Here is a 15,937-nt window from a genome sequence, read left to right on the forward strand (position 1 = left end):
AACTAATAAGGAGGAGTGACTTTAGCAAATGACACCATCGTGACAAAATGTACTGACTTTTCATGAGAGGAGTTGAATAAGAGTCTATGGAGTCTTTTTGAAGACGACCCCTAGTGGCCCTCGGTGGTATTGCAAGTTAAGGGCACTCCTGCAATGGCCTCGCTTTTCAGACGTGGAAAGCCACGTTGCCTTTTATATACAGTCTATGGTACTCATGCTATTTTTTTCGTTAAAACATATCTGATTGTAAAACAATGTGGTCTCATAGTGACTAAAAAAAGAGGAAAAAGAGAATAAAGAATAAGGACAGATATGAATCGTTTATGTTGTAAACACCAGAATGTAAATAAATAAAAAGGCACGCTGGTACATCGATGTTAAAAATCTGCCAGAACAGTCTGCATATTTTGCTGCATCGCATCCCATCCCCCATCCCCCTCCCGCCCGCCCGCCCGCCCATCCGCATCATCCAGCAGGTGATGGATCACAAGTCACTGCAGCTGGAAGATGGGAATTTAACACACTGATGAATCTCCTGTTTCCGTCGGAGAAAAGGTGACGCCGTCCCAAAGCTTGGGGGCGAATTCACACCTTCCCCCTCTTCATTATGAAAACACAGCCGCGAGTGTGACTCCACACGGAGATACGCTCCATATCAGAGCTGTCGTTCACACGAGTCAGTCTGCCTCATGTTAGTTTCAGAGGTCCCGCAGCGGTAGAGCATCAGTCTGTGATTGGAATCCTTGTATCTTAAATGTTTAATATTTACACACCTGTGCAGGATTTATGTGTCGATCAATATTTCTCTACGTATTGTATTTGTGCTGAATCGTTTTTAATGCTGCTTTAATGATCTTGATCTCAATGAAACTGGTTAAATAGAAGATCCAAAAATCAATAAGTCGTACAGCATTTCCATTCAGTGTTTTAATTTAACACATTTATAGTAAAGTTTAGTCACTTCTCTGACATTTTTGGTGTTTTATTGTATTAATAAACTGCAGATCTTTTAGATGGTTGCAGGTGTTTTGTCAGCGCAGTTGATTTTAGAGCTTCTGTCAATCACCTGGATTCATCTATATTTTCTCTAATGATGTCCTGAACATAAAACAATGATTTTTATTCGCAGTTCCGCAGCTCGCAAATGACCGCAAGTCAAAATGTTGGTTAACCATTTGACTTTTTAGTCGTCTAAAGACGTAAAGTAACTATGTGATGAGTTCAGCCGCATTAAAACACTTTGAAGCTGCTCGCGAACTGCTAACATGTCATACTACTTGCTGACTGCGCAAAGGCGGCCAGAGTAACGGAGCTACATGTTAACCTGAGGTCGCAGGTCAGCTGGCAATCAAACCCGAGGCCGTCAACAACCAGACACACAAGACTATTTAAAATCCATCAGCGAAGAACACGACACACCGCCAGCCGTCTGCTTCAACACACACTCTGTATATTCCCCGTGACAGCAGAGAGCACTTAGCAGCTGCAGATGTTAAGCCCACGGAGATTTTTCTGCTGTGTGAACAAGCCGTGAGCCATTTAACCTCCCTGAACCTTCGGCCTGACGTCACTTCGACGTGCAGTACTTATGCTGCAGCTGTACTGCACCCAGACACCGGATTAGCTCCAGCAAATATTCAAAACACTGCAAGCAGGTCAGATAAACCCTCCTCACCTCTGTCTCACCACTGCGGAGACGGTTTAGATTAGCTTAGCTTAGCACAAACACTGGCAGCAGGGGGAAACCGCTAGCCAGCGCTATGCTCGGCACAAACAGCTGGCATGTCTATCCCTATGTTAGCTTTCTGAGAAGCTATGGCCAGCTAGCACACCCTTCATCCAAGCATAAGGTCGACATGCGAAGGACAGGAAACACGAGTATCTAGATTCAGAGATAAAGATACAAGGATAAGATCTACAATGACCTAAACAGAAAGATACCAGAGTAAATTATGTAATCTACATACCAGGCAAAGAAATAGTGTTTAGACACAAGATGTGAAAATACATATGGTCCAGATAAAACTGTGTATATACAAGAATATTATCCAGATACAACGATATAAATTTAGAGAAGTAGGTCAAAAGAACCAGATGCTACGGCAATCTAAATGCAAAGATTCAATGGTTTGGCCAAGATACATCTTGATAAAATGACCTAAATACAAGGATTCAGATTACAGACTGCCGTTTGCATACATGGATCAGCTTTCCATAAGTATCTAGATGGAAGGATCTCGATATGCAAATAAATGCGGTCCAGATAAAACTGTGTAGATATCTGGAGCCCGATAAAAGGATCCAGATACAAAGATGGAATCCAGATAACAAGGATGAATCATACAGTCTAGATATGAGGAGCTGGATTCAAGGGTGTCATCTACATACAGAGATACGTTTCATCAGGAAATACGGGCATACAATCTAGATGTATTGATCTAGATATGGAGATATAGATCTAGATGTGGGGATGTTGATCGAGATACAGAAATATGATCTAGATTCGGGGCTACTGATCTTCAGACAGGGATGTGCTATAGATGCAGGAATCTGATCCACATACAGATCAAACGTCCTCTTTGCTTTCCTCCATTTACACCTTTTAAAACCCACTGAAACTAAAAGCCTCCAACGAGGCGGCGAGCTCGCTCTCCACATCCGGAACTCTCCCGTTAGCGCAGCCGAACGCGAGCACAGGTGCGTCAGGTGAGCTGAACTCTTCACCTCCCAATGCTCAGACAGCAGAGTGATGAGTCATGACAGGCGTGTGCCAGCAGAGAAAGACGAGCTGTTGGAGTGAAATCTGCCTCGGTGAAGCCAGCGGGCTCCACCGTGTTATCAATAAAACATCAGGCACAGTTTTATTATTAGAGCGGCTCGAATACAAAACATGACGGAGGTACGAGAGCTGCAACACGACCTTTCTGATTTCTCTTTCTCCTCCTCATCCTCCTCCTCCCAGGATTATTAACCAATCAACGTTTTAATACTTCTCACGTCTGCAAATATTACACGGTATTAATCCCCTGTTTGTATCAGATACACGAGAGTCGGTGTACAGGTGGCCTGACAGGTGTGTGACACGTGGGCGAGGTCAGCCGGATCGCCGTCACAGCTGCAGCTCAGCTCGTTTGAACAGAGAAAAACAAACCCTCCGTTTCCCTTTTAACTCCGCCTCCCCCCCCCCCGGATTACCAAAAACAAGAGGTCACATGGGGCCGGCAGGGAGCTCGCCGATTGGACAGATTTCGGCGATGTCGTCCCGCATCTTTAAGGCGGCTGACGGCAGGTCATCCAACACTTTAATGAACCTGATGTGTTTATTGATCTAACACCAACCGATCAGACGCAGTTAATCAGAAATGAGAAACAGCAGCGATCGTTTAGGCTGTTGTGACAAGACGACGGTTACTGTGCGGCTGCTGTTCAATAAGAGAGTGATTGAGTTCACGGAGCGTAAACTCCCACACTTAATGTTCAGCAGCTCGAGTTCGCAGCCGGAGGCTCAGCGAATCCTCCAAACTGCAGCGCTGCTTCCACGTTACACTGCAGCGTCCTGTTTTCTGTCTGCAGATGTGGAGTACGAGCTGCAGGGGAACAAGCACAGTCTGACCTGTTCGTTTTGGTGCATATCACCAGTGTGGTTACTTCTACTGTAACTTCTACTGTTACTGAACTGAGCAGCCAGATCTCATCAGAGGAGCTGAAGACCAGCGATCAGAAGGAACTTCTGTCTGCTGCCTTTTTTTTTCTCTGTTTAGCGTTTTCTCTCGCGCTCCGTTTCCTCAGAGTGTCGGTCGTCCGGATGTGAAGTGTGTCTGTGTGTGTGTGTGTGTGTGTGTGTGTGTGTGTGTGTGTGTGTGTGTGTGTGTGTGTGTGTGTGTGTGTGTGTGTGTGTGTGTGTGTGTGTGTGTGTTGTCGGTGGCGATACTGTCGGACTAAAAATAACCTTCTGTTGTGCTGAGCAAACAGTCCTCCATCAGCAGCGTCCCAGCAGAGCTGAGCTCAGTGCTGCTGCAGCACATCCTCCACCTCAGTCAGTACTATTATTACTACTACTACTACTACTGCAGTACTACTGCAGTACTAGTACTACTGAAGTACTACTACTGCAGCACATCCTCCACCTCAGTCAGTACTACTACTACTGCAGTACTACTAATACAGTACGACTACTACTGCAGCACATCCTCCACCTCAGTCAGTACTACAACTACTGCTACAGTACTACTACTGCAGTACTGCTACAGTACTACTACTGCAGTAATACAACTGCAGTACTACTACTAAAGTACTACACCTCAGTCACTACTACTACTACTACTACAGTACTACTACCACTACAGTATTACTACAGTACTACTACACCTCAGTCACTACTACTACTACTACAGTACTACTACAGTATTACTACTACGACTGCAGCACATCCTCCACCTCAGTTAGTACTACTACCACTACAGTACAACTAGTGCTAATGCAGTACTACTACATTATTACTACTAAAGTACTACACCGCAGTTAGTACTTATACTACTACAGTACTACAACAGTAATACTACTACTAGTACTACACCTCAGTCTGCAAACTAAATCCGTTGATGTTTTCAAAGTTTCACCTGAAGGTTCATGAATTCAAACTGACCTATTTTTGACTCTTAACATAGATTTTAATTTTCGGTTACATTTTAATTTGTGTGAAGCACTTTGTGACTAAATAAAGTTAATTACCTAAATAACTTCTGATGTTCATTGGATTACAGTGTTTTGTATTTAAAACTAAATTTGGTTTGATAATTCGATTTTTAACAGTGTAATTCAATTAGAGGTAATCAATGAGCCCAGTTCTCCTGCACATCAATCTGTTGTCTTGTTGTTAGTGTATATTCCTTTTAATATTGCCTGTGCAAATTAGGTCCACTATACTGACAACAACTACGTCCCTAGTTTATCTAAACAACAGCAGGAAAACAGTCCTTTTCCTGCCTTTGAGGATTTAAAATGATAACGTCTGAACAAAGCTTCAGTCAAACAAAAAGGATTTAAGATCAATAGTGTGGATAAAAAGCTATTGTGTGCATTTGTTGCTCTTTTCTCTTGTTTTTAATGAGTCAGGCTGGCAAGGGCTCGCCGGGGCTCCTGACCACCTTCATCCATCAGTTCTGCTCCAGAACCAACTGCACCGCTGACACTGTGACACGCGAGTGTTCAGAGTCTCCACTTCAGGACAGGCAGGAGAGACTCGGAGGATTCTTATGTCATCAGTACAAAATCTGCTAGTTTTCTTTTTTTTTTCAATCTGAATTCAAGGTGAAAACAACTTATTTCTGCTTTCAAAGTGGAATCTGGTAAAACGAAGAGTCCCGCTGAGGGTCAGGCCAGCGGGAGAACGAGATCGTCGTTTTAATTAAGGTAGTAGCTTCATGCGATGTTCACACAGGTGTTGGGAGAGGAGGGGGGGGGGGGGGCAGGGACGTACCGACGCCTTCGGTTTCCCTTAACGACGAGCTCACGGCCAGTTAAATGAAAACAGAAATTAAAAAAAAGGTATGGTGGTGAAACTGTGCCAAGGACGGCAGCAGCTGAGGGAGGCGACTGATGGAGGAATATCTGAGTCCCCGGAGGGTTTAGATATTTATATCCACCAATGATCCAGCAGTCTCGACTGCTAATTAATCTTGTATGAGAGCGTTTTCCCCTCCCAGTGGCTCGTGGTGACTCAGTCACCCAGACTGTAACTACAGTACAGGACAGCTACGGGAGCCTGCAGAGGACAAACGGTGAACGGCCGTCTGGTTCAGGACGCGTCGAGGGGGTTCATTAAAGGATTAGTTGTGAGCTGGTTTCTGAAGGATTCTGGTTATCCCTTTAAAAAGAGACTAATACGCAAAATACAGACAGTTTTTTCTAATGTGATTAATTATTTCCAGGACTTGATGCCCTTTGGTCAAACATCCGCGCTACATCCTGTCCAGGAAGGGAAGAGTCTCCGAGATGCAGACGCACGAAATAACTAAACTAATAGAACACAAATAGACGGCTGAGCTTCGCTGGTTCAATCAAAGTACAATGATGAATAATATGAAAAAAAATATATCCAAACCGGACCTCCTTCTCGTATCTTTAAGGCTGAGCCCGGCCAAAGTGAAGAAGTAACTTATTTCAGCTGTTTGCATCCCTGATTTTACCACAGGTCACAGTCTGACGAAGGAAACAGAACCACATCGTCTGCGATTAGCAGAGATGAAATTCTGAGATCCCCAAAACTTCACCTTCTCCTCTCGGATGCACCTGAAGGTCCCGTCCATAAAAATCACCAACAGGACTTTTGAGAAGGCTAACAATCTTATCGGAGGTCAACACCCTCCAGGAAATGTGTTTGAAATCCAGGAACGCACACTCGGCTCCATTTCCAGTTCTACAGGGACCGACTGGTTTGTAATGACGACCCAGGAACCGCGTGTTCCGGCGGTACATCCCCGAAGGGACCCGGACGCATGACTATCCTCCATGTTGCTTAAGTCAGTGCGCGTTAATAATTCAGAGAAGGAACAATCTGCCAGAACCATCCTGTAAAGCCACTGGAATCATAGCTGTTCCTCTGAAGTAACCGAGTTCACGTCGAAGCATCAGTGGCCTCATTTTACTGTAAATATGGCTTTGAAGGCTGTTTTTTTTGTTTTTTTTTTGTATTAATCTTTTTGCATCTCGGTTGCATTTAAACTCGGCTGTTCGCTCTTCCAGAGCTCCTCCGATCCACCTCGGACACGCGACGCCGCTCGCAGCGTGAATGTGAAGTCGTTTCAGTGGATTTATGAAAACACGAGACGTGACCTTGTGACGGTGAAATCGGCCTCAGCTCCCGCAACAACAACAACAATAACAACAACAACAACTGCTGCTCGGCTTAATGGACTGAAAACCGCAGGGGGGCTCAGTATGAGTGCGTGCGTACGCGAGGTCTGACTGGGTGAACTGGGATCAATCCCAGAAGACAAATTACTCTCCTCTTTCTCAGTGTTCCCCCTAGACTCACACACACACACACACACACACACACACACACACACACACACACACACACACACACACACACACACACACACACAGCCAACAGGAAGTCTTTTGTTTCATCGGCTCCAGAGGAACCAGAACTGACAAGAACCAACTCAACGTTTCTGAAAGCGACACCGAGCTCAACGACTCCTGGTTCCTTCCGTGGAGCTCCACGTTACCGCGGTAACGCTTGCGTACTTCACACCGAGTCCCTCCGGGCGGGTGTCCAATTAAACAGATTGTCGAATTACCGACCAAAGTGCCGTCGTGCCCACAGTTCAGGTTGTTCTCAGCGAATGTTTTTCCCCTCAGACGTCACAGCAGAACTCTGTGTTGACAGTCTGACCCTGGGGGACGAATTCTTTGGTGCACAACCCTGTAAATGTCCCCGGTGTCTCCTGCCCGGACGTTCTGCACCTCTAATAAACCCAAACCTCGTCCGGCTCCCTGATTTATTGCTGTGGACTTTCTGAAGCATTTCAAGGCTGTCCGTTGATGACTTTCCAGAGTTTGATGCAAAATTACATTACATTTCATTTAGCTGACGCTTTTATCCAAAGCGACTTACAATAAGTGCATTTCAACCACCAAAATCGGATGTTTCTCTGCTCGAGTTTCAGGTCCACGGTTGAAATCACAAATGTTCACGTACCGGCGGTCACAAACAACGTGTGTAACTCAGGTGCTGATGTCGATCAAGAGACGCAACTCGGAACAATTCCTCGTGAAGGTCGTAGCTTCCTCCCGCTCCGTGCGCATCGCTGCGCTGCGCTCCGTTCGCATGTAACGGGAACCGTCTCCGAACGTGTCGGTCGACCCTCGTAGAAACGAACCTCGTGCAAAAACTGCACCTCAACGAGGTCGACGGATTCAGACTAACAGGGGAAAAAAAAGCTTTTTTTCAATCTGTTTGTGCTCGACAGCCGTGTAGATCTGCACCCATTAAAATGACAAATGTCTCCAGAGCGCTCTCATTGATTTGTTTAACGGCTGTGAAAACAAACAAAAAACAGCATATTGCTTCGTTATGAGTTTTAGATAATCAGCTGAGAAATAATAAAGCTCTGACGTTGTTCTGCATTCATGTCACCTGACAATGAAATGAAACATGAAATGAGGAGAAAACAAATCTGATCTTGAACATCTGACGCTGCCGTAGATTAAATATCGAACCACTGATGAAACTCTTGACTTTATTCACCTCCAGAAGGGGAAACTAGTTCCGTTATGAAACGTCTCCTTCGGCCGCTCGGAGCCGTTTTATCAAACGCTGCGGGCCTGAAGTCCTCATCAAACTTTAAACCGGTTTGTTATGTAACTGAGAGCGTGAAGTGCATCTGCCGCGGTGTTACGTCCGACGGAGACGATCGCGCAAACACACGGCCGACCTGCAGAAAGTTACCGTGGAAACACCGTTTATGTTTCTAGCCGCAGATTCGGGTTCCTCAAAGATGAGACGGGACAGAGAGTCCCGACGAGGAGCTCTGACCCGCCGACTCTTCCTTGAGCTCCACCTCGGCGCTCCAGCCGGCTCTTCAGAGGGTAATTAGAGCCGCTGATGTTTCCAGCCTCTTCACGGAAGCCGTTTGATCCTGTCGTCCTTCGCTTTCGTACCGTCGCCAAGGTCAGACGTGCCCTCCTCCCCACCTCCCCCCGTCGAGCGGCGGGGGAGGGAGGGAGGGAGGAGGGGCGCTCTCATTCACGGTGTTTAATGAGAGGGAGTGACACGCTGAAGAGATACGCTGCGCCTCGAGTCGAAGGTCGAGAGGAAGACGAACGCCGCCCCTCAGAGGTGGGATTAACGTCTTCATCTTATCCACGGGAGTCTTCCTCCGACACGTTTTCATAATTTAGTGACCGAAATGAGTGAGAGAAACTGTTCAAATTCAGGTTTTTTTTTTTGACTTTTTAAATGCGAATATTGAATGCTTTGGGTAACGTTTCTCGAAATTTGTCACTATTTTCGGACATTTTAAAAGAACAACCGGCAGATTGATTAATCGAGAAAATAATCGAAAGATGAAAATAGTTGCCGGTCTAATATTGTCCTGAAAGAGACGTCTAAACTAAAAGTCAGACGAACAAGACAAGAAAGCATCGTTTACGTTCAGAGTATCATGTAAACACTTTCTGTATTATTTGATTGATTTTCTTTTCAACCGACACGATTGATCCCAACCAATCAGGAGAGAGATAACAGAATCACGTCCGTATTCTTCACGCGAGTTCACTTTCTACCATTCAGCAGATAGTTCAGCTGAATGCTGACTCAGCTGTTCTGCAGCAGCAAGGCGGGAAATAAACCCGCGGAGGAGCCCAGGGGTGGTTTTCTGACTTATCGTCCATCCGGCCGACAGAACCATGAGTCAGCGCTTCACTGACGGATCCTGGCGTCTTTCAAAATATAACTGTCTCAAATGATAAAAAATTAAAAGCATCAATTTTCTTTAAATCCGGAGGACAAAGGTCAACAATAAGTGAAAAAGATTTGGTCCTGTAACTGGTTTAAATGAAAAGTCAAGACTTATATTGACTTCTGGTCCGTTTGAGGAAGAGCTGAGATATTCTGACTTATTTTTAATTCTCATACATGAACAGATTCAAAAAGAAAAAACAGCGGATTAAACAGAGTTTAGAGGTTTAGTTTCTTAAAAATACAGATGACACAAACTGTGAGAGGCAGACTCTTGTTTTCTTTCCGTTTTATCTGCGGTAGATCAAAGTCGCAGCTCCGTCGACTTGTCGCTCTCATTTCTCCTTTGACGTCCGTCCAGCTGGATTTCACAGAACCAGATCACCTGAGCTGCTTTTCATCATCTGTCACTCATGTTTGGTGGTTCTTCTCAGAGCGCTGCACTTTCCCATGCCCCCTGAACTCAACGCTCGCGTTTACTTTCTGCTTCTGGACGATTTTATCAAAGTCATGAACGTTAACCGTTCAGAAGGATTCTTTGATCCGACTGAGCGGGAAAACTTTGTTCTTTGATGCTCATCGTCGTCTTGTTTTGTCCAACAGTTTGACAAAACTCATGAGAATGAGCGACTTTAGCGAATGACAGCATAAAAACTGTATTGACTTTGTATTTAATGAGAGAAGTTGAATGGGAGTCTATGGGTTCGGAGCTTTTTTGGAGGCAACTCCTAGTGGCCCTAGGTGGTACTGCAGTTTAAAGAAACTTCCGCACTGGCCTCATTTTTCAGACCCGGAAGCTTCATCCACTTTTATATACGATCCACGGGACAAACAGGTAAACCTCCGACTCTTTGGACCAGAGAGACTCTCAAAATAAAACGTCGGCCGGTCCGAGAGATCTGAAACACTTCAGCAGTTTTAATTCCACCTGATCAAAACTGTAAACCAGAGCGTAAACGGAAGACAAAAATTGTACGACATTTTGTAGCCTGCTAAAGTTTAACAGCGCTATATAACTTCAAACTATAACTGCAGACCAGTTACCACACAATCACAGCGACACCAGCCGTCATTTTGAGTGAATCAGCTATTAGACTGAGATACATATATTTTTTTATCATATCGTGTTACGAGACTTTGATTTTTGATATCGTAATGTCGTGATTTGGCGTAACTGTTGTCTTTAAAAGGTTTTAAAAACTGCATTACTGTAACGTGTGATTAAAGTGCGTCAGACCGAGAACACGAACTGCTCATTTGAAAGCTGTGAGGAGCTCAGTTTTCAAATTATACGGGACAGAAAATGATCAGATTTATTAAAACTCAGATGATGAAAATTTTTCCTGCCGATGAATTAATCCAATAACCGTCAGAGCTCTGGACAACCACGATACGAATCTTCAGAGCGAATCCCGTTTCCCTGCTGATCACTAAGGGATCGGTCTAACTGCCGGAGTCTGCGACTGCTGCACTCCATAAGTCTCTGAAGACCAAGTTTAACCGGACAGAAACGAGTGGAAGCTCAGGGACGAGTGAAAAGACTCGAACGAAGAGCACGAAGCCGTTTGGAAAATGATGGAAGACTGGAGGTGGACTCTCTGGCAGCAGCTGCAGCTCAGCTGGATAATGAAACTGTAAATCTGCCCCGGCGCTGCCGTTTCATGAGCCTCGAACAGCACCGAGCTGCAGTTCATTTAACCCTGAAGGTGACTAATCACGACAGAGGAACACCACGGGAGTTTTAAGGGGACATCACAGGGGAGTTTCAAAGCAGTCGATACAGAAATATTTTTGAGCAAAACATCCCATTGATCCAAAAAAAAAAAAAAAATAAACTGAGTCGTGTAAACTCTCTGACGAAACAGTTAAAGAGTTGATCAATGAAGAAGCTCACTGACAGAAAATTGGCAGCACCATCTCAGATCAATCAGAGCGGCAACAATTAATCGATTCAGTCATAAATAAGCTGCAACAATGAGAGGAATCAAATAATCAATAAAAGTGGTAAATATTAGCATATATTAGCGCTCTCAGGTGTGACGGTTTGATGTTTTACTCTAAACAGGATATTTTAGGGTTTCAGACTGTTGGTGGAAGAAAACAAGACATCGATCAGGGGATTGATTGTTTTCATATTTTTAGCTGCAACATCACTGACAACATATTAGAGATGTTTTTGGTGTTTTTTTTTTTTTATGTCATTTGTGCATTTAAAACAGAATAAAATCAAAAAAGTGATTAATAACAACCCCATTTTTTTTAATGTCATTTGTGCATTTAAAACAGAATAAAATCAAAAAAGTGATTAATAACAACCTCAATTTTTTTTACCTTTTTTTTTCAATTTCTTTGAATCTAAAATATTTTTTTACGGAATCTGCTGATGTTCTCATAATTTAGTAATAATTTAAAACAGACAAATAAACTGAAAAAAAAAAAAAAAAAAAAAGATGAAGGAGACAGTTAAAAAATTAATAAATAAATAAATAAATAAATATATATACAAATATATATATATACATCTCCTTAGGACAGATCAATAATTCGTTGTTTCCTGTTCCTGTCAGTCAGCTCAGTGAAAGTTGTGTGCTGTGTTGGACGATGTGAGTATGAACTCAGGTAAGAACTCACCTGGACCTGGTACATGTCTGTCAGGCAGATCCGTCCTCCACCGCTCAGCGGGACGCAGCTGGAGCTCCAGCCGCCAACAGTCCACCCCAACCCGGCTTCGCTGCAACGAACCGCTCGGTGTCTCTGCGGAGCCTCTCAGCTCTGAAACCTCTGCACAACCGCGACGATATCCGGGTCAGTTCTGCCTCCCGGTCCGTTCTGCCTCCCGGTCCGCTCGGTCCAGCCTGTCCGACGCCGAAGCTCCCAAACGTCGCGGGATCCGGTTTTCATCTCGCTCCGCTCAGGTGGGAGGGCGGGGTGAAAATAAACCCGAGCCCAGCCGAGCACTTCCGAGCAGCTCCGAGCTCACGGTGCCGGACAAAAGACGGTGACTTCCTGTGATGGGGTTTTCACAATAAAAGCTAATAGGGTCATTTATACATCACATTTTAACCACAAGTTAATTCAAAGTGTTTTAAATAAAATACAAAAGGCGTCAAGACGAGATGTATATGTATAAGACAAACGATTTAAAAAAAAATAATTAGGAGCCCTTAAAGAAGAAGTTAAAGGTTTCTGAGCGAGTTTAAGAGAAGCAAAACACACTCAGGTCCAGGACTGACACACAGAGAGGCAGATTAAGGAGCAGTTTAAGAACATTCACCAGTTTCTAGAAGAAGAAGAGGAAGCCAGGACACAGTCAGAGCCACAGGAGGAGCTGTGAGCTGAAGACATCTCAACCCTGAACAACCACAGGGGTGCAGTGGAAGAAAATCCAGTGCTGCCCCCTGCTGGTGGATCCTCAGCTGCCTTCAGGAGCTCCAAGCGACCAGGCCAAACACCTCTCCTCTGATTCTGGACCCGAACCCCATCCTGTCCAAAGATCTGGCCAGTACGAGAAGAGGACAGAGGCAGCAGTTTTCTGATAATCCAGACAGGTTTAATTTATGGCTGGAAGTTCTTCTTTTGTCTTTTAATTTGAAAAACTAAACAACTTATAAAACACATCAGCTCCAAATCAATAATGTTACAGAATGTCTTAATCTGTCTTTCAAACTTTCTACTGCAGACACATGTTGTAAAAACTTAAAGTTAGTTTGTACTTTTCTGATTCAGATGAATAAAAAATCATGACTAACCTCATCTTTTTGCCTTGTAAATAAAAATCGATTGCATCGATCAACAAATAAATTGATATGTTGTTTCAGCTGAAGATAAGAATTTATTGATCCCTGGTGAAAAAAAAAAATACACAAAATGTAAAGCAGCAAAGCGTACGATTGCTTGCAAACGCATAAGTGAATCTACGGTGGCCTGTAGGATGCATAAAAAAATGTCAAAGTCCCGCTACAGAGTTCGGTTTGTCTCTTTGCAGCTTCTGTAGCAACATGGCCGCTCGGTGGAAGAGGACCCGCCCTCTCTGTCGATATGAAGGTTCAGGTGAATCTCCCATGATGCACTGGGCTCCTCTCCTCCTGCAATTAGGGTTAAACTGGTATCTCACCATAATGACAAAACAAGCCAAAATGTATAAATCAATCACGATGATATCGAGAAACTTTCTTGTTACAATGAGAAACTATATTATAGTTATTATTATCGTAGTTCTGTACAAACAGGGTCCCAAAATCTTCAATATCCTGAGCAACAACAATCTGTCAGCAAACAATTAAGAAACTGTGGACCCACAAAGAAGTGAAGTGTCACAAATTTAAAAAAAAAAAAAAAAATTGGCTCTCCGAGCGTGTCGGAACGGTTTTAAATCCAAACGAAGCCGCTCAGAAACCAGAACCAGTCCGACGCTCCTCCGCTCGAGTTTCAGGTCGATGTTGAAATCGCAAACGTTTACGTCACCAGAGGTCACGAACACGCGCGCTGAACTCAGGGGAACTGATCGAGTCCCCGGGACGTTACCACGACGATGTACCCGGGTAAGAACCGGACCGTCTCCGTAACCCTGAAAACACGGGAGTTAGACCCGCTGCGTTGTTCCGTGGCTCTCTTGGGGGAACCCGGGTTTATCAGGCGGCAGGACACAAGTGAGCGACTCAGAAGTGTCTGATGCCGCTGGTTTTGGCTCCTCTTCTTCTTTGGTTTGCCGGTGACATCACAGGCGACCGTGACATCAGAGGGGACCATGACGTCATAGGCGACCGTGACATCAGAGACGACCGTGATGTCAGAGGCGACCGGGGCGGCACCACCGCGAACCTCCTGCTCTGCTGCCTGCGGCGGCGGCGCCGCCGCCCCGGTCGGCCGCGGCGTCCTCGGCGTCAGCAACGGCAGCGCCGGCGGCTCCTCGGCCACTCTGACGGTGTTCCTCCCGTACAGCCGCCGCTCGTACTGCAGCAGCTGCTGCCAGAAGCCGGCGTTCAGCCTGACGGAGGGCCGGCTGTCCCGCACCCAGCGGTGCGCCTCGCACAGCGTCACCCCCCGGTAGCGCATCAGGTACGCCATCACCAGCGCCGGGGAGCGGCTCATCCCGGCGGCGCAGTGCACCAGCGTGCCTCCCGGGCGGTTGCCGTGGATACGCTCGGCCACCCGGTCGAAGTGGTCCCCGAGGCGGGCGCCGGGCAGGTCGGCGACGGGGACCCGCACGCACTCCACCCCCGGGTAAGCGGGGCAGACGTGGTTCAGCGTGGCGTTGACGATCAGGGTGATGCCTTTCTGGGACACCAGCGCTGCGTTGAGGGGGGCGTCGGCCCCGCTGAGGAACAGGGTGGGGGTGATCTGAGAGAGCGACATCTGCTGGAGACACGGGGAGGTGCTCCTGTAGATCGGCCGAGGACATCAGCAGACAGCGGTTCATTACTTTTAAAAAGACAGACCGGCAGCATGGGGACACTGTTAGCCTAGCTTAGCACAAATACTGGAAGCGGATGGAAACTGATAGCCTAGCTTAGCACAAATACCGGAAGTGGAGGGAAACTGATAGCCTAGCTTAGCACAAAACTAGAAACAGCGGAAAACTGATAGTTTAGCTTAGCACAAATACTGGAAGCGGAGGGAAACTGATAGCCTAGCTTAGCACAAAACTAGAAACAGCGGGAAACTGATAGCTTAGCACAAATACCGGAAGTGGAGGGAAACGGTTAGCCTAGCTTAGCACAAACACTAGAAGAAGAGGGGAAACTGTTAGCCTAGCTTAGCACAAAACTAGAAACAGCGGGAAACTGATAGCTTAGCTTAGCACAAACACTGAAAGCGACGGAAACGGCTAGCCTAGCTTAGCTCAAATATTAAAAACATTCAGAAACTGGTAGCTTAGCTTAGCACAAAGAATGACAGCATGGGGAAAACAATTAGCCTAGCTTAGCACAAAAGACTGACCGAATCTCAAAATGTGACTCATGAAGTTCGACGTGAACGGACTGTGAATGAAGTCATCGCAGATCACCTGACTAAACACATTAATATTTATGTTCTTGCCCAAAATATGTCTGTTACCTGCTGCCTGGTGGTGCTGGTGGTGCTGGTGGTGCTGGTTGCTCTGAGCTGCTGAAGCACACACACACACACACACACAGTACCATAGATGGTTGTGTGTGTGTAAGTCTTCCATCCAATCACCTGAAGGGTTAATTTTAGTCCAACAGCTGAAAACTGGTCCCAGAGTCACGTGACTCAGAGTCAAGTTCGTTATTATTTCCATTAAGTGACATCTGATTTTAAACGACAGGAGAAAATGTGACCCTCCTCCCCCCATAAATAAATAAATAAAATTAAATAAGAATGTATAGGCTGTATAAACCTTGTTTAAACTGTTTCATTATTTTTTTTTTTAATGTTAAACTAAATAGAAATCTCGTTTTTTCTTCTTTTCAGTAATGTCTTCGAGGGTTTGACAGTAGATGTAAT

The 15,937-nt window shown here is 45.3% G+C and overlaps 2 protein-coding genes across 6 annotated transcripts in view; both read right to left on the reverse strand.

The window, feature by feature from the left end:
* pex5lb (peroxisomal biogenesis factor 5-like b) overlaps positions 1 to 13,796 on the reverse strand; it is a 36,084-nt gene extending 22,288 nt beyond the window's left edge. For 2 of the 3 annotated variants that reach the window (XM_069719287.1, XM_069719286.1), the window contains exons 1-2: positions 12,744 to 13,796; positions 12,101 to 12,475 (exon numbers count right to left, since the gene is read on the reverse strand). In XM_069719287.1, coding sequence (XP_069575388.1) covers positions 12,101 to 12,115 — 15 coding nt within the window. In that variant the 5' untranslated portion in view covers positions 12,116 to 12,475; positions 12,744 to 13,796. The remainder of the gene's footprint in view (positions 1 to 12,100; positions 12,476 to 12,743) is intronic. The other variant, XM_069719285.1, reaches the window with a different exon arrangement.
* A 30-nt stretch (positions 13,797 to 13,826) lies between these two features.
* LOC138633206 (dual specificity protein phosphatase 18) lies at positions 13,827 to 15,755 on the reverse strand. 3 transcript variants are annotated; one of them, XM_069719313.1, is made up of 2 exons: positions 15,527 to 15,755; positions 13,827 to 14,849 (listed from the first exon to the last, which is right to left on the reverse strand). In XM_069719313.1, the coding sequence occupies exons 1-2, from the start codon at positions 15,610 to 15,612 to the stop codon at positions 13,961 to 13,963; spliced, it is 975 nt and encodes a 324-aa protein (XP_069575414.1). In that variant the 5' UTR covers positions 15,613 to 15,755; the 3' UTR covers positions 13,827 to 13,960. The 3 variants fall into 3 exon arrangements, with proteins under 3 accessions (XP_069575414.1, XP_069575416.1, XP_069575415.1); XM_069719315.1 differs by having other exon boundaries at positions 13,827 to 14,827; positions 15,527 to 15,536; XM_069719314.1 differs by lacking the exon at positions 15,527 to 15,755 and adding an exon at positions 15,254 to 15,295 and having other exon boundaries at positions 13,827 to 15,211.
* Between the last annotated feature and the right edge of the window lie 182 nt (positions 15,756 to 15,937).

Source organism: Brachyistius frenatus, unplaced genomic scaffold (assembly GCF_029030835.1).
Source record: "Brachyistius frenatus isolate BFR_SWC_R1_liver_20210118 unplaced genomic scaffold, ASM2903083v1 Contig_211, whole genome shotgun sequence".
In the NCBI taxonomy this organism is placed as follows: domain Eukaryota; kingdom Metazoa; phylum Chordata; class Actinopteri; family Embiotocidae; genus Brachyistius; species Brachyistius frenatus.